This window comes from Agelaius phoeniceus, chromosome 11 (assembly GCF_051311805.1).
Source record: "Agelaius phoeniceus isolate bAgePho1 chromosome 11, bAgePho1.hap1, whole genome shotgun sequence".
Classification (NCBI taxonomy): Eukaryota; Metazoa; Chordata; class Aves; order Passeriformes; family Icteridae; genus Agelaius; species Agelaius phoeniceus.
Window position 1 is genome coordinate 22,907,146 of NC_135275.1, and position 24,359 is coordinate 22,931,504.

General features: G+C 51.6%; 3 protein-coding genes and 1 non-coding gene across 5 annotated transcripts; 1 reads left to right on the forward strand and 3 right to left on the reverse strand.

The window, feature by feature from the left end:
• Positions 1 to 386: 386 nt before the first annotated feature.
• Positions 387 to 7,427, reverse strand: SEC13 (SEC13 homolog, nuclear pore and COPII component). 2 transcript variants are annotated; one of them, XM_054639900.2, is made up of 9 exons: positions 7,409 to 7,427; positions 6,676 to 6,720; positions 5,308 to 5,423; positions 4,738 to 4,889; positions 4,046 to 4,179; positions 3,131 to 3,264; positions 2,525 to 2,645; positions 1,600 to 1,746; positions 387 to 1,236 (listed from the first exon to the last, which is right to left on the reverse strand). In XM_054639900.2, the coding sequence occupies exons 2-9, from the start codon at positions 6,679 to 6,681 to the stop codon at positions 1,126 to 1,128; spliced, it is 921 nt and encodes a 306-aa protein (XP_054495875.1). In that variant the 5' UTR covers positions 6,682 to 6,720; positions 7,409 to 7,427; the 3' UTR covers positions 387 to 1,125. The 2 variants fall into 2 exon arrangements, with proteins under 2 accessions (XP_054495875.1, XP_054495874.1); XM_054639899.2 differs by lacking the exon at positions 7,409 to 7,427 and adding an exon at positions 7,015 to 7,130.
• Positions 7,101 to 22,181, forward strand: LOC129124784 (cullin-associated NEDD8-dissociated protein 1-like). Its single transcript, XM_054639893.2, has 15 exons — positions 7,101 to 7,458; positions 10,702 to 10,845; positions 12,080 to 12,234; positions 12,637 to 12,760; positions 13,392 to 13,648; positions 14,261 to 14,366; positions 15,469 to 15,614; positions 15,774 to 16,066; positions 16,457 to 16,598; positions 17,180 to 18,685; positions 19,051 to 19,146; positions 19,822 to 19,991; positions 20,107 to 20,271; positions 20,540 to 20,647; positions 20,851 to 22,181. Exons 1-15 carry the CDS (start codon positions 7,391 to 7,393, stop codon positions 21,076 to 21,078), a joined length of 3,708 nt encoding a protein of 1,235 aa, XP_054495868.2. The 5' UTR covers positions 7,101 to 7,390; the 3' UTR covers positions 21,079 to 22,181.
• Positions 22,182 to 22,296: 115 nt separating this feature from the next.
• On the reverse strand, positions 22,297 to 24,191 carry RPL32 (ribosomal protein L32). The gene is made up of 4 exons (XM_054639902.2): positions 23,975 to 24,191; positions 23,323 to 23,423; positions 22,947 to 23,128; positions 22,297 to 22,469 (listed from the first exon to the last, which is right to left on the reverse strand). Exons 2-4 carry the CDS (start codon positions 23,416 to 23,418, stop codon positions 22,340 to 22,342), a joined length of 408 nt encoding a protein of 135 aa, XP_054495877.1. The 5' UTR covers positions 23,419 to 23,423; positions 23,975 to 24,191; the 3' UTR covers positions 22,297 to 22,339.
• On the reverse strand, positions 23,487 to 23,623 carry LOC129125166 (small nucleolar RNA SNORA7). The gene has a single exon (XR_008534935.1). It is a non-coding gene; the product is annotated as a small nucleolar RNA SNORA7 (small nucleolar RNA).
• Positions 24,192 to 24,359: the final 168 nt, after the last annotated feature.

The window sequence follows — 24,359 nt, forward strand, 5'->3', positions numbered from 1 at the left end:
GCAGGCAGGCCGGGCAGAACCATCACAAACCCGGGGCTTCGCTTTCCACTGGCTAACGTTGGTTTGAAAAATAATTTCAAAGTGCGCGCATGGGTTCATGTCCTCCTTTCTTCACTCATTACGAGTAAAGCTGTAAGAGCAGAAAGGGAAGCTGGCACTGCTTACATCCTCCCTGGGAATTGCCAAGACCAAAGGAAGAGCAATGGCTTTGTAAAGCCTTGTCTCGTGATGTACCATTACAGGAAAAAACCCCACCAAAAAAGCCAAGCTCTTGCAAAGCTAAAGACATGGATGGGAAGATGTGACTATGGCTTGGCTGCAGACACACTGCAGATTGCCTCGACAAGGCAGTCCTGTGAAAAGATTATTTAATACAGCACACCAGGTTTTAACCAATACGATTTTATTCTGTCGGTATTCTCAACAAAAAAAATCCAAACAACTGAGGTACAGTACAGAAGTGTGACTAAAAAAAATAAATCTTCAAACCATGGTTTGATTTATTGATGTTGGTTAAATAACCCAGTTTGAGATTATTATATAGCAGAAGACATATGCATTCCACTACTCCTTTTCATCTTCAAGAAAGCAAAGAGACTTTCACCAAGCAGGTTATTTTCAGAAAGACACAAGTACAACAGCACTGTTACCAGCAGGGCTAGCTAGCACACTACCAGCTAACCCGAGAACTCCAGCCCATTTCCTCACTTGAAACAAAGTTCTGGTCTTTGAGGGCACACAGTACTTGTCCCCTGCATCAAGGAGTATCACATCTTGTTGTTTTGACAGCTTCCCCCTGTTCTGTTGAAGTGCATGAACTCTGACCACAGCACAGCCATTCAAATTTGACCCCTAAACCAGAAAAGCAGGGAATAATTCCTACAGTATCAAGGAGTAGTATCAGGCACAGTACTTGGCTATACTGTTTATCTTAAATTTAAGGGAATGTCAATTAAGGCTGATTATCAACATATTGTAGCCTCCCAGTAATAGAGTGCTCATAAAATTGGATAATTGTTTCCCATGTTCATGTCCAGTTTAGATAAAATCAGTTCTCATCCAGCTAAAGACACTGCAAATCAGGGACAGTGGTGACTTGTTGCAGCTGGAGTATTCCATGGTGCATCACTGCTCATTCTGCTGCCCCTCTGTCACAGCAGACACCCCTCCTTGGCCCTTGTTCACGTCGCTGATACAGGCCCACAGTCCGTCCACCGACTCCTTCCACAGGGTCACCTCAAAAACAGAGCAGCAACAGCTTTCAGCTTTAAACATATCCTGCTTCCCCTTTTCTGTAGCTACCACAGCATGGGCTTGGTGATAGCCTGCAGTCATATGAGGAGAGTATGTGAATTGTCAGTACCCCACAAAATCAAGGTCAGCCTGCATTTCTACCCTCCAGTAAGGACTCAGAATGCAGTGCAAGCGGTTTCCAAAGGTTATGGTCTTCCTGCCCTCCTGATAAATCAGAAGAAAAAATGTCCCCATGGCAGCAAAGGAGACTCTATGACAGCCTTGTGTTAAACACGTGACAACAGTCTCATCTCAGCTCCTCTGGAACAGCGTGCACAGGGTAAAAGCCAAGGCAGCAGTACTCACTTTGTTGTCTCCTCCAGACACTGCGAGGATGTTGGCAGTGATGGACCAGCTCACGTGCCAGACAACATCATTGAACTTGTGCAGCAGCTTTGGTGACCAGGAGTTTCCAGAGGCATCATCACACGTCCAGATAAACACTCGGCCATCCTGCAAAAGCACCGAGACCAAGGCTGGGTACAAGAAACATAACCCTGAATTGCCCTTGGAGCTACATTTCCAAATCACAGCTTGCACACCGCCCTTGATGTGTCTGCATGGATTTGTGCTCAGCACAGCAAGGGGCTGTCTCCTTGCTATGGATAAAGGCAAGGCAGGAGTAGAGCTCTGATGAGAAAAACTACCAACAAACAACAACTTGCAAATACCAGAGAAGAGCCCCCAAAATACATATGTATCAGCTGAAATACTTCCCCAGAATGAGACTTTGTTTTCCACTCACATGGCAGGAGCTCACTAAGCAGTCTTCTTATGTTAAAAAAAAAGCTTTTACAGATTAGCAACAAGAACACAACAGTCAATATAAAGGCTGACGACATCAGAGCTGATTAAGAATGCCAATTATTAGAAAACAGTATTTTTAGAAGGAAGTTCAGTAAATTTCATCCAAAACCACTAAATACAACATTAGTTGGAAGGTCTTCCTCCTAGTGAGATCATCCCGCTCATGATTTTCCAACCAGAAGCCAGTCTTTGGTACAGAGGCACACACACCCATAAACCCTTCTCCAGAAATGCTCCTATTGGGCTTCTGAGATTGGGAAGAACAGGAGTCAAAGGCTCTTATGCAGAGACCCAAATATAGCAAAGATGGCCAGGACGACCTTTTAGAGCAGCTCTATCCCTACAATTCCTATGGAAAGGGGAAGGAAGCTTGTGGGAGTGAGCACACCTGGTGCTTGCCCCTGTCGCTCCAAAGAGACCTCACCTGTGAGCAGCTAGCAATGGTGCTGGTGGGCAAACCTATGGATGGAGCCCAGGCCACGTCTCGCACCCAGTCACTGTGAGCCTCCAGCTTCTGCTCTTCTTTCCACTGACCCTCTTCTTCCCTGAAACCACAACTATATTGTCAGAAGGGTAGTGGCAGCATCCTTGATCATCTCATGCCCTCCTCGGGAAGGCTTTGGACTGTAGCATTCAAACTCCTTGTTCATCAGTGCAATACAAAGCACAAGTGTTCCCTACTTCTCCAAAAATCTTTATGGCTTGAACTGACAAAATCTCTTCCAGGGGACAGAAAGCAGGAGAGGTAAAGAGGCTCTGACCTCCAGTTACTGTCAGAAATCTGCTACAACCAAAGTGGTAACCAAAGACCATTACAAAGCCACCCTTGGAGACAAGATCACACAGGGCTGGCACAAACTGCAAGAACCATGGGAGATATTGTGCATTACTAAGTTTCCATTTTTAAAACACTTCTCTAAAACAGCAATTCGAAGATGATACAATAGGGAAGACAAAAATATTACTTGAGATACTAACAGGGACACTTAAAGCCCAAAGTGTCAGGTTTTATCTGCAACAGGGCACTTACTTCCAGATCTTGACCAGGTTGTCACAGCCACCAGATGCAAATCTTTTGATGTAGTTCGGCTTTTGACCAGAGGGTTGTTCTATAAGGCTTCCTGGTACAACAGCAGGAGCCCAGCTAACTGCATTACATCCAATCTAGTTAATGAAAAGCATCACTGTTAAAAGCTGATTACTTTAATAACTAAGTAAATAGATAGAGGCTGCTGAGGGGGTGAAGAACATGTAGCATACTCTCTATTGAGAATGGAGAATAAGCCCATCTCAGAAAAATTGAAGTCTTGCATGCTGGATGAATATCAGATGAATAAGAAATCCAGATGCAGAGTAGCCTCACTAAGGCACTTACTCAGAAAGCCTGAGGTGGCCAAGGGTATTTTCACACAAAATAGTTCATCTTGGACGTGCAAAGAGGGGAGACAGAGACAGAAACCACAAAGACAAAGGCACATACAGTTGCTAAGATTTAGGAATACAGGAGTAGAAGGAACCTTTGGTCCTAAGCTGAATTTCTTTCTACTGGGGGCCACTGCCATTAGCTTATAACATTCTGCTGAAACAAAAATCTCCACAATTTTGGGAAAAACAGGAGTCCCACAGTTGTTTCCATCTGGTGCAGGTATTCTTAGGACCAAGACCATTTCTTATCAGGTAACTTTCAGCACTGTGTTTAACAATAATGCCCAATAAACAGGGATTGCCAGTGCTGTTTACAATGAACTTCATTGTATTTCCACTTCATTTTAGTGACTAAAAAGTATACCTGCCTACTCTGGATGAACTGAAACTATTCTTGGTTCTGGATGTTTCACATCATTTCATTGCATTTCAGTATTTATCTGCTCAAGTCTCTGAGGTATCACCTTGGTCTTGTCTGTAGCTCTGGGAACTCTGGGCTGCTCCAAAGGACCAGACTCACCGTGTGTGCATTGCTGATCTTTTTGACTTCCCACTGCCCATCACCCGTGTAGCTGAGTAAGGAAATGGCCCCGTCAGAGCTGCCACAGGCCAGGATCAGTCCATAGTCGTGTGGTGCCCAGCAGACAGAATTCACTGGGAAGGGTGAGACAGACCAGATTACAGCACAGGGCCTACCTAAAACTGACTGACAAATTCACTGACTGGTATCGGTGGCACAGTCACCAAAAGCAAGTGGCTTTGAAAGCTGAGAATGAGTCAAATTTCAGCAAAAGCCAGCCAATTAGCATTGTTTACTGAGTAACAGATATGCATTGAGAGGGTAAATCATCTGAACACAACAGTTTCAATTTTAAAACAAAATACAGCATGATAAAATGCAGTCTTTCTAACTGGAAACAGACAGTATTTTCCTCAAGAATTCTGTTCCCTGCCATCTTTATTTCAAAGCTGACTTATTTGTATAATAACACCTACAGACACGTGGTATAAATCAATAGTGGCTTATCCAGCAATACAGTCTTAGGGAAATGTCCTGTTAATGCTGAATACATTTACTCTCCCTTCAGTTTTTATCGTTTTCTTTGTGACAGAGGCTTTCTTCCTCAACAGTAATAGATTTATTTCAGTCTTGCCCAAATCCCCTCATCTCCTCAGTCTCCATTCCCAGCTCCACACTCCAACCCTCCATACCTGAAGAATCATGTCCCGTGTACTCGTAGGTCTTTTCCCAAGTGCCATTTTCTTCCTTCCAGATAATGACCTTCCTGTCATAGGAGCAGGAAGCCAAGATATTCCCATACATAGGATGAGCCCAGGCAACCTGCCACACAGGACCTTCGTGCCTGCAAGAAACAGCATCATTAGGAAGAGCTGAGAGAAACCCCTTCCAACTGCAGCGGCCCCACAGACCACCCTTGTGAATTGCTGCTCTGGGAGGGATTAGAGACATGAGGAATGAGTAATACTAAGATGGCAACGTTAGTGCCGTGACACAGGGCTCTCACTGTCACAGAAAACAATCCACACTTGTATCAGTCCATGGTACTTCTTGAAAATTACAGATGCAAAGTACTAAATGAATGACCAAGCCCCACTGTGGTTCCCACTGGGGCTCTATCCCCACCCCAGCTCCCAGAAGTTCTTCAGCACTCTTGGAGGAGTTCACCCTGGAATTCAACCTGCACTCTGTGCTGCCCCAGGGCAAAAGGACAAAGCACCAAGGTTTTGCCCTGATTAACCTCTGGTGCTGTGCCATCTCACCCCCTGAGGTCCGCAATGAGGATCTGCCCCCCGTTGCGGACATCGAAGATCTTCACGGAGCGGTCTGAGGAGCAGGTGGCCAGGCGCGTGCCGTAGTAATCCATCTGTGCATCGTGCTGAGAGAGGAGAGAGGAGGGAGGAGAGGAGAGGAGAGGAGACCCGTGCTCAGCGCGGCGTGCCCGGCCTGCTGACCCCACTGCAGCACGGCCGCCCCGAGCCCGCACGCCCTGCTGACCCCACCGCAGCACGGCCGCCCCGGGCCCGCACGCCCTGCTGACCCCACCGCAGCACGGCCGCCCCGGGCCCGCACGCCCTGCTGACCCCGCCGCAGCACGGCCCTCCCGGGCCCGCACACCCTGCTGACCCCGCCACAGCACGGCCGCCCCGGGCCCGCACACCCTGCTGACCCCACTGCAGCACGGCCCTCCCGGGCCCGCACGCCCTGCTGACCCCACTGCAGCACGGCCCTCCCGGGCCCGCACGCCGGGCACAGAGGAACCATCCTAAACAACCCGGCCGTGCCACACAAGCCATTTGTGTCCCCAGCTGCTTCTTCAATCACTGTACAAACGTTACACAGAAGGAATCCAGGCAATTCTGAGCAACCACCACAGCATTTTCATGACAGGGAATTCACGCTGCTGACTACAAAGCAGTGACAAGTTATATTTGTGTTTCTTAAAATGTGAAGTAGGTGTACAAATACTGCTCTTAATTATATTTGAAACTTCACCATTACCAAGCCACAGAATCTTTAAGGCTGGAAAAGATCTCCAAGGTCACTGACTACAACCTTTGACCGACGGTTGTCACTTGTCACTAGACCAGAACACTTCGTACCACATCCAGTCATTTCCTGAACACCTTCAGGGATGGTGACTACACCACCTCCCTGGGCAACCCTTTCCAATGCTTGATAGCCTTTTCTGTGAAGAAATACTTCCTGAAGAATTAGGCTTATCTAACTGGGCTCCTTCCTTCAACAAATTACTTTGAAACCTTTCTTCCTACCCATATTAATACATCTACTCCCAGACACATCCACTTAAAGGAAAACCATTTTTATCAGCTGAAGGTCTGTACCAGCAAATATACACATATCTCTATTATTTCACAAAACAGGGCAGAAAAAGCCCTCACATGAAAATTAAGATTTTAAATAATTTCCCCTTTCCTCCAGCCAAGTTTTTCTCTCCACACAGTATAAAATGGCAAGATCAGGATTTCAGACAGCATTCTGAATCCAACACCCCACGAGTGTGCTCTTTCACGAGCACATACATGCGGCGCTCAGTGCTCACAGAGAGCCCCAGAGCAGCTCTGTCACAGCCGCCACCGGGCCGGCGGAGCAGCTCCCCGCACACTTACGATCATGTCCTCGTGGGACGTGTCCACGGTGTTAATGACCGACACCTGCGGGGAGAAAGAACAGAACGAGCTCAGCGCAAACAACGCACGTCCGCGGCCTCTGGAGCCCCGGTCCATCCCCGGCCGCCCAGCCGGGTCCGGTGTACCCTGTGCCGTGCCCCGGGCTGCCCGGGCCGCGACGGGACGCCGCCGCTCGGGCCCCGCACCGGGACGCCGCCGGTTCCCCACTCCCCCCTGCCCCGGCGCTGGCGGCGGCCCCGGCCCCCGGCCCCGCTCGGCCCCCCTCACCATGGCGGCCCCGGCCCCGCTCGCCCCCGGCCCCGCTCGCCCCCTCCTCACCATGGCAGCGGCCCCGGCCCCGCGGCGCTCCCGGCCCGGCCTCTGCCCGCGCGCTCAGACGTGGCACGCCGGTCCCGCGCACAACAGGCCCCGCCGCGCCCCGCCCGCCTGCGACGACGTTCCGCCCGTGCCGGGTTCCGGGGGCGGCCACTGCCTTGGCTAGGCCGGGAGAGGGCGAGGGCGGGAGCGGCCACTGACCGGTCCTGCCCCGGCGCCGCCAGCCGAGCCCGCCGAGCGGCCAGAGGCACTGCCGGGGCCCGGACAGAGCCCTTCATCGGCCCCCAAAGCCGTCCGGCCCGGCTCCTCCCGGCGACTTGGGGCCGCCCGGCACGGCACGGAGCGGGCGGCGGCCCCGGGCCCCGCAGAGCCCTCCGCCATGGCCAGCGTCTCCTACCACATCTCCAGCCTGCTGGAGAAGATGACCTCCACCGACAAGGACTTCAGGTGTGGCACCGCGGGACGGGCCCTGCGGGCGGCAGCCACCTGCGAACGGGGCCCTGGGAGGAGGGGGCTGCCCTGAGAGGGGTCCTGCCGCGCCAGGGGCGGGTGCGCAGGAGACCTGGGATTTGCATCAGCTGTATTTACAGGGTATCTAGCCGACTGTGTCCTAGCTGAGGGGGGGTGTAGAGAAGCTAGAGGAGCGCCCCTCCCTTGCCTAGATTGGTGCCTGGTGAAGGTGGAAGGGGGAATAAGTCTGGGCAGCTGGACTCCAAGTTGTTATTTCTTTTGTGAATAAAGAACATCGTAGCCGACATGCTTCTAGTTTGTTTTGATAATTTGTGAGATAGTCAGTGCATTAAAAGGGGTGAGTAGACCCCCATGTCCCTGGGTGATGCACATGCTAGCTCTGCTCAGGCTGCTTGGAAAACTTTTTCTGTGTGATGGGAGAATATGCCTTCCTAACAGGACTGAGATGCTTTTGTTTCTTTGTTTATGTCAGCAGAAAAGTTGGCATCTTTTTAGGGTTAGACGGATGGCTCGATATGTAAGGTAGTCTATCAAAAAGTAAAAATGACATGTAAGAAAGATTTCACTCCTTAGTATATTGTTCTCTCAGTATCATCCTGGAAGGTAATGTTTGGGCCAGACTTGGTATTTTGAGGTCTAAGAGAGGGGTTAGTAATAGCCTAAAAGTTGGTTGATTTTTGTAGAAGCTGCTGATGTTCTCAGATGTTAAAATAGGTACTTTATAACGAAGTCAGTGATGGAGCAGTTGTGCAAACAGTTTGTTCAAAGAATTTACAGTTAACACTCCAAAGGAGATATGCCCGACACCAGGCACGTCATGTCCCAGAGGTACTGCAGGGCCACTTCCTCCCAGCACGCAGCCAAGCATGACCTGTTTCTCTTGTTCCCCTTACAGATGGATCTGTTGGTGACATCCCGAGGTCCTGGGGAGGGATGGCAGCGAGGCCAGAGCGGGATGTGGGGCAGGATGGCAGCGAGGCCAGAGCGGGTCTGGGGCAGGATGGCAGCGAGGCCAGAGCGGGTGCTGGGGCGGGATGGCAGCGAGTCCAGAGCAGAATGTGGGGCAGGATGGCAGCGAGGCCAGAGCGGGATGTGGGGCAGGATGGCAGCGAGGCCAGAGCAGGATGTGGGGCAGGATGGCAGCGAGGCCAGAGCGGGATGTGGGGCAGGACGGCAGCGAGGCCAGAGCGGGTCCTGGGGCAGGATGGCAGCGAGGCCAGAGCGGGTGCTGGGGCAGGATGGCAGCGAGGCCAGAGCGGGTGCTGGGGCGGGATGGCAGCGAGGCCAGAGCGGGATGTGGGGCAGGACGGCAGCGAGGCCAGAGCGGGATGTGGGGCAGGACGGCAGCGAGGCCAGAGCGGGATGTGGGGCAGGATGGCAGCGAGGCCAGAGCGGGTGCTGGAGCAGGATGGCAGCGAGGCCAGAGCGGGTCTGGGGCAGGATGGCAGCGAGGCCAGAGCGGGATGTGGGGCAGGATGGCAGCGAGGCCAGAGCGGGATGTGGGGCAGGATGGCAGCGAGTCCAGAGCGGGATATGGGGCAGGATGGCAGCGAAACCAGAGCGGTTGCTGGGGTGGGATGGCAGCGAGGCCAGAGCGGGATGTGGGGCGGGACGGCAGCGAGGCCAGAGCGGGTGCTGGAGCAGGATGGCAGCGAGGCCAGAGCGGGTCTGGGGCAGGATGGCAGCGAGGCCAGAGCAGGTCCTGGGGCAGGATGGCAGCGAAACCAGAGCGGGATATGGGGCAGGATGGCAGCGAAACCAGAGCGGTTGCTGGGGTGGGATGGCAGCGAGGCCAGAGCGGGATGTGGGGCAGGATGGCAGCGAGGCCAGAGCGGGATGTGGGGCAGGATGGCAGCGAGGCCAGAGCGGGTCTGGGGCAGGATGGCAGCAAGGCCAGAGCAGGTCCTGGGGCAGGATGGCAGCGAAACCAGAGCAGGTCTGGGGCAGGATGGCAGCGAGGCCAGAGCTGGTGCTGGGGAGGGATGGCAGCAGCACCGAGGCCAAAGTGGGTGCTTGGGCAGGATGGCAGCGAGGCCAGAGCGGGTGCTGGGGCAGGATGGCAGCAGGCAGCGAGGCCAAAGTGGGATGTGCTGCCGTGGAAGGCTCTGTTCAGCCCGTGGCCATAATTGGTCATGCTGGTTCGGCACAGACGCTGAACTGCGGAGTGCAGCTGAGGAGCTCTCGCAGAATCAGAAATAGATTGCACGGTAACATCCTAGGGCATGTTACTGCAGTTTGCTCACTCTGGATCTCGGGCTGCCTGGGGAACACCGCAGCACTCCCTCGTTCCAGATGGACCTCGTTGCTGCTCAGGAATGGGCTGGCAGATTGAAGCCCCTCAAACGATGACATGTACACGAGAGCTCTTGTGTGCTGAATGAGTGACATCAGAGCCTAATTTAAAAACGAGCTGTCATTTTGTAACAAGAGAGGACTTCGTGGTTCCTGTCAGACGTCCATTCTGTGCAGGGCTAACATTGGAAAGCAGTTAACACACGATAGCCACACTGAGATTTCTTAGAACCTCAGACTCCTATACCAACACCTTTTGCTTTCCTGCTCCTGGGAAAATAGATTCTTTCCAGAATTTCTCAATATCCATTCTGTTCCTGTTAGAAAACTGACTGTCAGTTGGGTCTTTGTTTTTCTTTCTAATCTGGAGTGATAAATACTCAATTTGTTTTGCTCACAGCAATCTAAATATAGCCTAGTACACTTCTGAGGTGTAGTTTGCATGGAGTCATTACTTGATTTTTTCATTTTTGAAAGTGAAAGGACTTGTCCATGTCTGGGGTCATACTATCAAGTGAAAGGACTTGTCCATGTCTGGGGTCATACTATCAGTGCTAAGTTAGCCAGAAAGAACAGAGCCAGGTGAATTCTTAGACCCTAGACTGCTTTTCCTAGGCCAGGTGAAAATTTGGTGAAAAAAGCCATCATGATTTTTTTCTGGCATAGTTAACCATGTTCATGTAGTCACTGAGAAAAAATACCCATGCTGAGTGCTGCTTCTAGAGTTTTTGTTTACCTGACCCCTGTTAGGTAGTTATCTACTAGTAAGATAGTAATTTTCCTTTTTCTTAGGACAGTGTTGTAAGTTACTCTTTGGTAGTGTGTTTTCATACAAGCACCAGTTGCCAGATTCTGCCCAGATGATGCAAAGATGATGCATTTGTGTCTGCACATCAGCCAATCCACTTTCTCCCTGTGTCCTTTCAGGTTTATGGCCACCAATGACCTGATGATGGAACTGCAGAAAGACTCAATAAAACTAGATGAAGACAGTGAGAAAAAAGTTGTGAAAATGCTTTTGAAATTGCTGGAGGACAAAAATGGGGAGGTACAGAACCTTGCTGTCAAATGGTAAGAGCCTAGACAATAACAGCCATGTTCCCTAGCACTAATAAAGCCATCACAGACTGCAGAGAGTGTGAGAGCAGAGCCTGGCCCTTGACACCTCCCTCAAACCTCCTCTGCAAGGGACTTTGCCCTCTGTTGCAGGCACTGCACTTTCTCCCAGTGTAGACAATCACAAGGGGTGAGCACACAGATTCCTTTGTAGCAGCAAGAGATAATTTTGGAAGTACTTCAGTGTTCCTGTTATAAACCTTACCACATGGAAGGCAGAGCCCTAGGATTTTATTTCTTCAGGGAAAAGCACACTTAAAAATTTTGCTCATCAGCCTCTTGACCTCTCTCAGGCTTTGAAATCCAGTATTGAATTTCTCCATGGAACTGTCTTTGATAGCAATGGTACTAAGCATGTACAGCCCTTATGGGCTTTAATTTCAGGTCCAAATCCTTCTCTTCAAAGGAATTTTAATTGAACTCTATAACGCACTTGGATTTTTCCCTGACTTGACTCTGAGTGCAGCCTATGCTGTTGCTTTGCCTTTGACCATTCCCATATTTTTTTAATCCACGTGAACAAAAGTAGCAGGTTCCTCTATTAGTGAATCCTCTGATAAAGGGATCCTGCTGCTGACATGTTCTTTCCCATCTCTTTCCCCAGCATGGCTAAGTGGGCGTATTCAGTCTAAAAATGCCATTGAATGGCTCAGTTCACCCCAGGGCTCCAGAAAGGTGGGCCATTTAAAGACAACTTTGGGTTCCTCTATTTTTTCCTGCTGTGGATCCTATTCATATTCCCTTCTTTTCAACCATGTGCTGCTTCTGTCCCCGTTCTTTCCCTGTTATCTTTGGCCCTTTCTTTCTGATTCCCACTGTCCTGACTTCTTTTGGCCCTGCTCCTCTCTCTGCCTGGTTTGGGTTGGTTTATTCTGGGTTTTAAAGCAAAACAGTTGGGCACTGAGCAGAGGACCTTCTCAACTTCTCAACTTCTTTGCCTGGTTATCTCTGGTGGTATCTGCAGTAAGTCCATACTCATTGCAATCTCTCATCCATCCAGAGTGTGATAATGAGGAGGCCTCAAAATGGAACCAGGAAAGTTTCCTTCCCGTGCCTAAGGAGGTGCTTAGAGTGGAACAGTCGTTCCCAGATAGGTGGCCAGGATCTTTAAGAAGGAGCAGTGTGATGGTTTGAAGGACGTGGACAGTTGGATTAGGCCCTTCATCCTGACTGGCTTCTCGTCCCGCAGCCTGGGCCCGCTGGTGGGCAAAGTGAAGGAGTACCAGGTGGAGACCATCGTGGACACGCTCTGCACCAACATGCTGTCCGACAAGGAGCAGCTGCGTGATATCTCCAGCATCGGCCTCAAAACGGTTATTTCTGAGCTGCCACCAGCTGCCACAGGTACCCTGGCTGTCCCCATTTGTCACTGAGGGACGGGGAGTCCCAGCCTTTGGCAAACGGGGGAAAATGTAGAGTCCAGAGCCTGGAAGTTACCGATTCTTTACTGGCCTGCCAGAGGACAGTCTGTGAAATCAGACTGTAGAGCTGAGGTACCAATGGGATGAAAGGCAGAATTAAATTAAAACTTGAGCTGTATTTGGAACTGTGTATCCCAAAAATGCATCAGCTTTTCAGGGGATACCTGAGACTCCCAGCAACAGGATTTTACTCTGCAGCCATTTCATGAATCTGTCCTGATTAGATCTCCCAGTGATGATTTCTTTTTTCAGCATACCAGGAATTGAATGGTTCCTAGCAGCAAAAAGTGTTTACTGACAGCAGGGAAAAATATCTCTCTTGCAGGTTCCACCATGACAGCAAATGTGTGCAAAAAGATCACAGCCCAGCTGACAGGAGCCATTGGCAAGCAGGAGGATGTGTCCGTGCAGTTGGAAGCTCTTGACATCCTGTCAGATATGCTGAGCAGGTACTAGAGGATTTCCTTCTGGCAGCTGTGCATAGGAGGGGGCTGCAGGGATGTATCTACTTTTGATTTCTTTATTTCTCTAATCCTATTACTGGGACTTAAAAACACAGGATTTGGTTGGCTGCTCCTAGGGAATATCTGAGTAGAGCAGGTCCCCAGCAGGGATGAGAGATAACATGCCAAGCCTTTCTGTGCTGGGAATGGCAGTGCCTCTGGTGATGGATCGCACAGAAGCTTAGCTCACACAAACGTGCAAGGCTGAGGGAGGCAGGGAGGTTTATTTTAGCCCTATGAGCCCATCACATAAGCTTTTTTTTCCTGGCTGCCTCTTGTTGCATAAGTCAGAGTGACAGTGTCGTATGTCATCTGCATGCAGGAAATTATTAGCACACCTTTGGGTCATCCAGAAGGACACAGTCAAAAACTCCTCCACGATGGAGACAAATTACCTCTCCCTGTGTTTTACAGACCAAGTCAGTGTTCAGACCAAAATGACAAACCCATCCTTCTCCCCCTCCCCACAACGTGCATGAAGTCTCCAGAGCTGAAGGATTTTCAGATTTGTTGCTGCCAAAAGGGATTTTTTCTGAGCCTTTGACTTTCACCTTGTGCCTTGTTCTGTTCATTGCAGGTTGGGAGGAACACTCTACTCATTCCATTCCTCCATCCTGACCTGCCTGCTGCCCCAGCTGACGAGCCCCAGGCTGGCAGTACGTAAACGGGCCATCATTGCCTTGGGGCACCTGGTCTTGACCTGCAGTGGAAACATCTTCTCAGAGCTTACAGAGCATCTGCTGGCAGAGCTGAAGAGGAACGAGTCCACATCTACCACCAGGACGTACATTCAGTGTGTGGCTGGCATCAGCAGGCAGGCTGGGCACCGCATAGGTAGGATGAGCACCTTGAAATGATGCTGGGAAATGTACATGCATTTTAGAGCAGCTCCTCTTAGTGGTAAAAGAAGAGTGCTCATTTTTCTTAATGTATTAGTGGCTTCTGCTTGTGATCCTCTCTGTGCCTCTGGTCTGGTTCTCTGATCTTCACTTGCAAAGGAGACACCAGAGTATCTCTTTGGCTGCCCTTTGCTAGTGGCTATGGTCTTCCCCTCAAGATCTTCCAGCTCTTGTCTGGTTTGAATTAACACCTCTGTGAACCAGGTCAGTGGACTCACCCATTTTTAAATGGCATAGGGGATGGCAACATATTGTATTACTCGTGTAAAAGACCTGCCAGAGTTGAGATGAGGTTCTAAGAGATCTCTAATGACAGCTCTTCCTGTGAATGAAATGCCAACAAGGGGCTGCAGACAGGGAGCGGGGATTGGCTGCTGAAAACCAGCACAGCTGGTTTTGGTGGGCTGCTGGCTCCTTGCCCATGAGGTCTGTGGCAGGAATGCTCTACCAGGCACAGGAAGAAAGTGGCAGCTGGCTGAGTTCTCAGCTGCCCAGGTGAGTGAAGGCTGGAATGGATTTTCACTGCTGTTTGCTTTATCTTTCCCAGGAGAACACCTGGAGAAGATAATTCCTCTGATTGTTCAGTACTGTAACGTGGATGACGACGAGCTGCGAGAGTACTGTTTCCAGGCCTTTGAGTCCTTTGTGAGAAGGTGTGTGTCCTTGGGGAATGCCTCTGCACCATCCAGGGCATCTGTGTCCTCCTGGTGTAGATATCCATACGTTCAGCATCCTCAAAGGAGGGCCTTCCTGCAGGTATTCCTGTTGGGAAGACAGTTCACATATGAAATCTCTTCTGCACATGCACAGTTGGACTGGAATCATGAGCTGCTTTACCTCAGCATGTGAGGCTGTCCTTCTGGATTGGTTTTGCAGGAGTGGGAGTTTTCCTTGTCCTTGGAGTGTTCCTTAGGCAGAGGGAACTGCCTTGCTCCTGGTGCCTGGAGGGAGCTGGAGGCAGCAAGGGGGTTGGGCAGAAGAACTGCTGAGCTGCAGCTCTCCTGTTGTTTGGTCAAACATTTACTGCTTGGAAAAGGAGCCCTGCAGAGCTGTTGAGGTGTTCTCCCAAGGAAGGGAGGATTCAACCAGGATCTGTATGTGTGCATTGACACATGCAGGTAACCAAGGGCCACCATCAAACCACAGCTGAAATGCCAACAGTAGGTTTATTTTGTTATGTTGCTAATTATACTGGGTGACAGAGACACATGGGGATGCAGGCTCTGTTTGGTGTTTGGCTTAGTTATCCCAGCTGAGAGAAGGGCAAGGGGGCTTGCTGCCTGCCTCACTCTAACAGAAGGCTTCCTGCATGTCTGTGAGAGTGTATTATCTCTCCACAGGAATTGTACTTCTGAAAATAGACAGAGGATGAACAACATTAGGTATAATAAATGGAGTTTTCCCACACTGACATCTTTAGCCTTCCCAGTAGCAAGGTTTCTTTGAGTAAAACTATTCCCTCCTCACCAAATCTTCTGGTTTTAACTCAGTCCTCCCAACAGGGTGAAGGCAATTGATTTATTTATTTGTCCTTAAAAAATTATTGCATCCTCCCCATAGGAGATGTTCCTTCCTGCTGTGCAGGAAGCAAACATGTTCCTTACTTCATGTACAGCAGGAAGGAACATCTTCAGTTTAACTCATATTATCAAAATGGTCTGTGAAGCACTTTGTGATTGTTTTGAGATTAATATTATTTGGATATTTAAAACAGCTTAGTCTCCTACTAACTCTTACAATTTTCATTTGTGATAGGTGCCCAAAGGAAATGGACCCTCACATCTCAAGTGTGATGGGACTATGTTTGAAGTACATTACCTTTGACCCAAACTACAACTATGATAATGAGGAGGAAGAGGAAGAGATGATGGAAACTGAAAATGGGGAGGATGAAGAGCAAGGTGCCTGCTTGTGAGGATGACTGTGCTCAGCAGAACACGCAGTTAACATTTCTCCCCTTCCTGCTTTCTCCTCCTGGAGAGGGCAGCTCTGAGGATCAAGTGATCCTTTAGCTCCAGTTTTCTCATAATTGCACTTGTTTCCCCTTGTGTTGTTTCTAGAAAGTGACGACGAGTACAGTGACGATGACGACATCAGCTGGAAGGTCCGCAGGGCTGCGGCCAAGTGCCTGGAGGCCATTGTCAGCAGCAGGCACGACCTCCTGCAGGACTTCTACAGAACTCTCTCCCCAGCCTTGATAAGCAGGTTCAAAGAGAGGGAGGAGAATGTCAAAGCTGACATCTTCAATGCTTACATCTCCTTGCTGAAGCAAACACTGCCTACCCAGAGCTGGCTGCACACTTCAGATGCCTCTGGCAAGGATGATGTTCCCTTGACAATGCTTCAGAACCAGGTGTGTGAGCAGGTGGTGGCTGGGCTAAATCACAAAGCAGTGAGAAGTAGGTACCTTGGGAATGTGGCTAGCTGAAGGAGCCCTGGGGCAGGCATCTAGAGGGCCCCAGATCCAGAGGGGGCTGGCTGTTTACTGTCAGTCTCCTGCCATTCCCGGCTGGCACAGCACAGGAATGCGGGAGTCCAGCCAGCACTGCTCCTCCACCAGCCCTGGCATGTGTGCAGCTGAGGCAGGGTGGCTTCTGGGGGAAGTCTCTGGCTGGTACCTTACTACAGCTGTTGCTTGAGAAACTCACTGAATAAACTGTGGTAGAAATGTACCAGAGTGAGCCTCTGAGAGCAGCTGGGGTGACTGAGGTGTCCCCTTTTCATTTGCTTCTCCAAACTGCAGGTTCCCAGCATCATCAAGGCCTTGCACAAGCAGCTCAAAGAAAAGAGCATAAAATCCAGACAGGGTTGTTTCAGCCTTCTGACAGAATTGGCCAGTGTTCTTCCTGGCTGCCTGGCAGATCATATACCTGCACTTATCCCTGGTAAGCTTGTCTGTGGTCTGGGGTGAAGCAGCAGGGCTGGCAAAATCCATTCTGAACACATGTGCTTCTTGCCTCTGTGTTCCAGTTTTACTCCTGTGAGTTATTCTGCTAAGCATTAGGACAAACATATGAAGTTCTGCTCTGTGCTGATGTGCTGAACAGCTCCCTGATTAATTCTGGCCTCTGCACTGAAAGCCAGGATAAAAATGTCAAGTTCATTTCCACAGTCCCCTGACAAGATGCTTTTGGGAGGGCCTATTCCAGCCTCCTTTGAAAGTAGCTGGAATTGTGCTGTTACCACACTGAGATCAGAAATACAAATGCCACTTCCTTTTGCAAAATGCAGTGGCATTTAAAAAAATTCTGTATATTGACTGATTCTTTAATTTGCACCACCACATTTTTCTCTGAGCTCTCTGGCTGGTGAGCTCATGAAGCATCCCACTGCTGGAAGGCTCCTGCCTTTGCTTTTGGTGTGATTGTATAGTGAATATGAGAAAAGTCTCCTATGATTGTCCCTGTCTGGATCCATGAACCTCCTTCTTTGGGAAAAATATGACATCATATTTTCTTCTGCACAGGTATTGTTTTCTCCTTGGCGGATAAATCCAGCTCCTCCAACATGCGGATTGACACACTGTCCTTCCTCCACGTCCTTCTCTGCAACCACCAGCCAGAGGTATTTCACCCTCATGTCAAAGCCCTGCTGCCTTCTGTTGTCACCTGTATTGGAGACCCCTTTTATAAGATCACGTCAGAAGCTCTGCTGGTAACTCAGCAGCTTGTGAAGGTTATCAGGCCTTTGGACAAACCATACAACTTTGATGCCAAGCCCTACATGAAGGACCTTTTCCCTGGTACTCTGAATCGGCTGAAGGCAGCTGACATCGACCAGGAGGTGAAGGAACGTGCCATCTCCTGCATGGGACAAATCATTTACAACTTGGGAGACCATTTAAGCACTGACCTCCAGCCAACCCTGAAGATATTTCTGGAGAGGCTCAAAAATGAAATCACCAGACTGACAACAGTCAAAGCATTAACCTTAATTGCTAGTTCTCCACTTAAAATAGATTTGAGACCCATCCTAGGGGAAGGTCTCCCCATTCTAGCTTCCTTCTTGAGAAAGAATCAACGTGCCTTGAAACTAAGCACTCTGAATGCTCTGGACATCCTGGTGAAGAACTACAGTGACAGCCTCAAGCCTGCCATGATTGAGGCCGTGCTAACAGAGCTCCCCGTCTTAATAACCGAGAATGACATGCACGTGTCCCAGGTGACCATCATGTTCCTCACGACTTTGGCCAAGGTTTATCCATCCTGTATCTCCAAGATCAGTGGCTCTGTCCTTGCTGAAATCTTTCAGCTTGTTCACTCACCTTTGCTTCAAGGAGGGGCCCTGAATGCCATCATCGACTTCTTCCAGGCACTGGTCCTGACAAAGACGGCTGCCATGGGTTACCCGGAGCTGGTGAAGCAGCTGACAGCACCCGTTTACTCCTCAGGCTCGGCCGGGGCCTCGCTGACCTTGCACAAGCAGGCCTATCACTCCATCGCCAAGTGTGTGGCAGCCCTGTCCTCAGCCTGCCCTAAGGAAGCCCCTGCGACAGTGAACCAGTTCGTCCAGGATGTGAAAAGTCCCAAGTCCAGCCCTGCTGTCCAAGTGCTGGCTTTCCTCTTCCTGGCAGAGGTGGGCCGCACCACGAACCTCAGTGCTCAGAGGGAGCTCAGAACCGTCATCCTGGAAGCGTTCTCTTCCCCCAGCGAAGAGGTGAAATCCGCTGCCTCCTACACACTGGGGAACGTCAGCGTTGGCAATCTGAAGGAGTATCTGCCCTTCATGCTGAAGGAGATCGGAAGCCAGCCCAAGCGACAGTACCTGCTGCTGCACTCCCTGAAGGAGGCCATCAGCTGCTCCCCAGCTGACAGCCTCACGCCTTACGTGGAGGATATCTGGGCTCTGCTCTTCAAGCACTGTGAGTGCACAGAGGAGGGCACACGCAACGTGGTGGCGGAATGCCTGGGGAAGCTGACTTTGGTGAACCCTGCTGAGCTGCTGCCCCGGCTGAGGAAACAGCTGTCAGCAGGTAACGGGTAGGGCAATGACCAGAGCAGGAAAATAATGCCTTCTGATGGGAATTCATTTTGTAAACCGCTTGTGGCTACAACAGGGAGCAAATCCAGTTGAGAGGAGAGCAAGTAACAAGATGGATCTCTCTGCAAGGAGGATCAGAGGAGCACTGGTCTGCACAAGAGGAGGAAGGTGAAGGGAACAGGGACTACACAAGGAGATTGTGCAGGAGTAGATTCAAACACAGAGTTGATAAGAAGAATCCTCTACTCCCTTATAACACATGTGTAACAGGATCAAGGACAGAATATGTACTACAGAGTTACAGCAGTGATTTTCTCCCTTAATTTTTCACTGTTTTTCTTCCCCTCTTCATTGCAGGCTCCCCACATGCCCGGAGCACGGTGGTTACTGCCATCAAGTTCACGATTACAGACCAGCCTCAGCCTATTGATGCTCTCCTGAAAGGCTGCATAGGTAGGCTGGCTTGGACAGGTGTGTGGACTGGGGGCATGGGAGGCTGGGTGTTGTTAGCACCTCAGGGATTTTCCATTCCTGAGTGAACCTCATCTAGTCCAGTTAGTTTTTATCAATGTTTCTCAGCTTTTGGGATTAAACAGCAACCCTTGCTAACTGCACTGATGCATTGCTCTTGGGCTTGTTCCATTATTTTTTAGAGTGCTTAAGTTCTTTCTGCATGTAAACTCAGAATTCCAGCACCCCACAAAAAGGATCTTCAGAAGTATAACCTACACGAGGAGTGTCTGATGTCCAGGGAGCCCACAAAAGGATCTGCTGTATAAAACTGGCCCTTCTGTTTCAGAGAAGTTTGATCAGATGGGATCTAAGCAAGAAAAATCCCCCACAACTTCCTTGAATAACAATGCTTCTGATTTGACTTTAGGGTAGAGTAGCTAGAGTCACATCATTTGTTTTTATGCCCAAATGCAGGAATCATGTTTCTTTGCTGTATCCCAAATGGAGGGAGAGAAAGCATCTCAAATGGCTCTGACAGACTGTGCTACTAGTTATTTTACCATAAATGCTCTCATAACCAGCCTCCTTGAAATACATCCCAATATATTTTAAATTACTGCAAAAATGTTGCAGCCTGTTGGCTGCAGGACTGACTGATGTGCTCTTATCCCACAGGTGACTTCTTACAAACTCTGCAAGATCCAGACCTGAACGTTCGCCGTGTGGCTTTAGCCCTGTTTAATTCTGCTGCTCACAACAAGCCTTCTTTAATCCGGGACTTACTGAACTCAGTCCTCCCCAGCCTGTACAATGAAACCAAAGTGCGGAGGGAGCTCATCCGGGAGGTAACTGGGCTCGGCGGGGGGCACACGGTGACTCACAGCAGCCTGCAGAGCCCCGAAGGAAGGAGCTGCTGCTGTCTGCTCTTTGGTGACAGCTGTACTGTTCGTCTTGGTTCAGGTAGAGATGGGGCCATTCAAGCACACAGTGGACGATGGCCTGGATGTGAGGAAAGCTGCTTTCGAGTGCATGTACACCCTGCTGGAAAGCTGCCTGGACCGGCTGGACATCTATGACTACCTGAACCACGTGGAGGATGGGCTGAAAGATCACTATGACATTCGGGTAGGTGCTGTGCCCTGACTGCTGTCATGTTCTGTGTGGGGCCTGAGCTGCGATCGGGCTGTGTATCCCCAGAGCCCCGTGGTGCAGTGTCCCCAGGGCCGTCAGCCCTTTGCACACACCCGGGCCAGCTGCAGCTCCAGCCCCTGGCTGCCAGGGGTGCGCCTGCAGCTCTTAGCAGAGCCCCTTACACAAGTGCAGAGGAGCTAAGCAGAGTGCAGCCCAGCTGGGTGCCCCAGAGCCCCCACACGTGTTCTCCCCTCCTGCCCAGATGCTGACGTTCATCATGCTGGCGCGGCTCTCGGTGCTCTGCCCCAACGCTGTGCTGCAGCGGCTCGAGCGGCTCATCGAGCCCCTCCGGGCAACCTGCTCCACAAAGGTAAGAGCAGGATCGTGCAGGGCCCGGCTGGGTCCTGCCCAAAGCTGCCTCTGCTCCTGGCCTTCTCCCTCAGTGCTGCTGAGCACCCGCTTCCCTCACTTCCCCAGCTGGAAAATTCTCTGCTGGCCTTTGCTGCTCTCTTGGTTCTGTCCCTGTATGGGCTTTTCTAAATGCCAACTGAAAACGGGGCTTTGGATTTGCAGGTGAAAGCTGGTTCGGTGAAGCAGGAGTTTGAGAAGCAGGATGAGCTGAAGCGCTCAGCCATGCGGGCAGTGGCTGCTCTCCTCACCATCCCTGAGGTGGAGAAAAGCCCAGCAATGGCTGAGTTTTCATCCCAGATCAGATCCAGTCCTGAAATGGCATCACTTTTTGAGAGCATTCAGAAAGATTCTGCTTCCCTCCCTGCCTCAGAGTCAATGGACATGAGCTAAGATGTTTCTCCCCACCACCCTCCTGCCTTGGGATGCCTCAGCCAGACACCAGCCGGGTGGGGAAGAAAAAATGCCACTGGGCTGCTCTTCTGCCACAGCCAAGTCCCAGTCCCTGGGCAGCCCCAGCAGAAACTGGGGACGGTGTGTTAAATGTGACACCTGGACGTGACTGGCTTGATCCAGCCGCCTTCCTATCAGACACCTCAGAGAATTGGAATGAGACCTGAGATCAGGGAACACAGCCTAACATAGGGGAGGGGCTAGAAGATGAATATTCCCATTTTTTTCAGGAAGTTTTAAGGGGTGCACAAAGCAGTCACAGTTGTGGTTCCATGAACAATGGAAATTGCTCCCTCAAATACTCCTTACTGCAGTACAAAGGTTTTTAATCACTGCACATGCACTTTCTACCTTAAATTGCCCAAGAATGTATTTATAGTGTTTAACTACAAAACATGGCTAAAAACTGGAAGCCATGTAGTAATGAGTTCATCCCACAGGCCTTTTGGGAAAGAAGACTTGCACCTGCCAAGCTGCTGAGGCTGCACAGGGCAGGGGGGCTACCCAACACCCCCACCCTCCTCCCGGGGCTCCAGTTTGGCATTTGTGCAATATGAAGCTTTGTTGCTTGGCTTTCATATTTATGGTTTTGACTGCAAAATACCTCAGCCATCTTCCCTGACGGATGATTACTGTTTCAGTGACAAACTCTGCTTAAAGCTTTGCTTTGCACTAACACTGGCTTCTCTCTCCCCTTGGAGCACCTTGGTGTTGGTGTCACCAGTCACAGGGGTCTGCTGGTCAGTGTCAGTCACAGGGCTCAGAGGTGGCAGGCAGGAGCCAGGGGTGCAAGCACACAGCCCATAGCAGCTGCTGTGCTCAAATCCTGCTTTGTGCAAGAGAAAATGCCTTAAGAGACAAAGGTTCTAACAGCCAACCAGAAGATGAGGCAATCATGACACATTGCTCTAGCCATGAACTGCTCTGTGCTTTTTTTTCTCTTTTGACAGAGTGGTTGATGTGAATAGTGTTTATAGTGCTGTGTGAAAGGATATCTGTTGTCTGGGTGGTATAGAAAATAAAATACACTTTGAAGCTGTGTACCCTGAGTTCCCTGACCATCACCATGACACTGCTCCTAGAGTACCCGACAAGCAGAGCCCTGAAGCCAAACACAGGCTGCTGCCCCTCCTGTGCCCATGCAAAACAGAACCCAAGTTGGACTGAGGCTTTATTAAATACACCTGTGCTGCAGAGGCTGCTACTCGTTCTCCTCGCTGCGCAGTCTGGCGTTGGGGTTGGTGATCTTGATGGCGAGCTGTGCAGCTCTCTCCACGATCACCTTCCTGTTCTTCGAGGACACGTTGTGGGCAATCTCTGCACAGTACGACCTGTTGGAGACACACAGCGTTGGCCTTGGCTCCAGCAGCACCCAGAGCTGAGCTCAGGGCATCACTGCACGGGCACTGAACCATGACTCCCACCCTCACTGGCCTGAAGCAGGAGCTCCCTTCCAGAAAAGCTCATCTTTTCCTGTGAATGACTCAGTCAAAGGCAGTCGATAATTATTGTTCTTACTACTTTGTAGCAAACACAAGCACTGGAGCAGACTTGTGCCCAGGTCTGACCCAGAGCCCCAGTTCTGACTGAGGTTACCAGTGATGTGGCACAGCCTTGCTCGCCACCATTCTGTATTTTTGCCAAGGGGATGAGACTGCCAGCCCCAGGGCCTCTCTGTGCCCCTACCCTCCAGCAGCCATTCACTGAGGGAATAGTGAGGGCATCTACACTCTCAAAGCAATGATTTTCCTCGTTTCCCCCGACCATGCCACCTTTCCCAGGTGGGAGTACAGCCCCCACACACTCACTTGTTGCTCATCATCAGCACTTCCAGCTCTTTTACATTGTGGACCAGGAACTTTCTGAAGCCTGTGGGCAGCATGTGTTTTGTCTTCTTATTGCTGCCATAGCCGATGTTGGGCATCAGGATCTGTCCCTTGAAGCGCCGGCGCACTCTGTTGTCGATGCCTCTGGGTTTGCGCCAGTTGCGCTGCACAAATGCAGAGAGCAGTTACAAAACAAGACCACCCTGACCACAGCTGGCGTGAGGGCTGCCCACACCGGCCCCCACACTCCCTGCCCAGCTGCTGCAGCTTGGCACCATCCTGCTGGACTTTCCTTCACCACCTAAACCAAAGGCACCCCAAAAGTTCCTGTCCTGGGGAAGCTGCTGCAACTCCTCACCTTGATCTTGACATAGCGGTCAGACTGGTGCCGGATGAACTTCTTGGTTCTCTTCTTGACGATCTTGGGCTTCACGAGAGGCCTGAGGGCAGGCATGGTGGCTGCGGGACAGAGCGGGGTGAGCGAGGGGCGTGCCCCAGGTGCGGTGCAGCTCCCCGGGCCACGCGTGTCGCAGACTGCCTTCCCCCAGGGGCCACGGGCGGGCCGGTGAGGGAATGGGTCTTCATCTGCTGGGGCTCTTCCTCCCGCCTCCGAAGCTGGCAGAGCACTGGGAGCTCTCCAGATGCGATCCTGGGAGGTGCCGCGGTGTTATCCCCGCGGGCCTGCGATGCTCCTGCCCGGAGCCCGGCGCGGCACGCCGTGGAGACCAACAGCGACCGAGACCCCCCGGCTCCGCCCGCCCACGCTCCAGAGGCCCCGGCCCGGCTGGTGACCGAGCGCGGCCGCTGCGGCCCCGCCGCCCGGGAAGGGGCACGGGTGGGCCCCCAGCGCCGCCCATCCTCCGCAGGCAGAGGACCGGTGCCGGCCCGCGGGGGCCGCTTTCCGCGCCACGGGGAAAAGATGCGGCGGAGGGGAAGGGAAAGGGAGGAAACCGGTCCGTGCCAGAAGCGCCGGGGCCCGGATGGCCTCGGATGGCGCGGCCGGGACTCACCGGTGCCGATGGCGCGTCCACCGCGGGCCGGGCGAGAGAGGGAGGGGCCCCGCGCAGGCGCTTATGGGACAGGCGGGCGGTCCTGGCAGGGCCGTGTGGCGCTGCGGCCGCGCACACAGAGCACCGGGCACCGGCGGGGCGGCGCGGAGGCCAGCCCGCCGCCGCGGCGAGGTGGCACCGGGCAGGGAGGCTCAGTCCGGCAGGGCGCCCAGATCGGTGCTTCCCGCCCACGGCCACGGACAGCGCGCCTGCTACGGGGCTGCCAGGACCTGTCTGCGTCACAGCGCAGGCTGTGCCCGCCAGCTGCTTCCGCCAGTGCGGGCGGGCGGGCGCCACCCGGCGGCGCGGCGGAGCCGGCCGGGCCCGCTCGGGCGCCGCAGTCCCG

What these genes read in the sequence shown, in the direction of transcription:
- RPL32 (XM_054639902.2), bottom strand. Translation starts at nt 23,418, where the DNA reads ATGCCTGCCCTCAGGCCTCTCGTGAAGCCCAAGATCGTCAAGAAGAGA. An exon ending in ACCGCTATGTCAAGATCAAG is followed by an intron (nt 23,129 to 23,322) that starts GTGAGGAGTTGC and finishes GCATTTGTGCAG; the next exon opens with CGCAACTGGCGCAAACCCAG. An exon ending in GTGCTGATGATGAGCAACAA is followed by an intron (nt 22,470 to 22,946) that starts GTGAGTGTGTGG and finishes TGTCTCCAACAG; the next exon opens with GTCGTACTGTGCAGAGATTG.
- LOC129124784 (XM_054639893.2), top strand. Translation starts at nt 7,391, where the DNA reads ATGGCCAGCGTCTCCTACCACATCTCCAGCCTGCTGGAGAAGATGACC. An exon ending in TCCACCGACAAGGACTTCAG is followed by an intron (nt 7,459 to 10,701) that starts GTGTGGCACCGC and finishes GTGTCCTTTCAG; the next exon opens with GTTTATGGCCACCAATGACC. An exon ending in TATACCTGCACTTATCCCTG is followed by an intron (nt 16,599 to 17,179) that starts GTAAGCTTGTCT and finishes TCTTCTGCACAG; the next exon opens with GTATTGTTTTCTCCTTGGCG.
- SEC13 (XM_054639899.2), bottom strand. An exon ending in AGATCAGCAATGCACACACG is followed by an intron (nt 3,265 to 4,045) that starts GTGAGTCTGGTC and finishes TTCATTAACTAG; the next exon opens with ATTGGATGTAATGCAGTTAG. An exon ending in TGTCTGGAGGAGACAACAAA is followed by an intron (nt 1,237 to 1,599) that starts GTGAGTACTGCT and finishes TCTGTTTTTGAG; the next exon opens with GTGACCCTGTGGAAGGAGTC.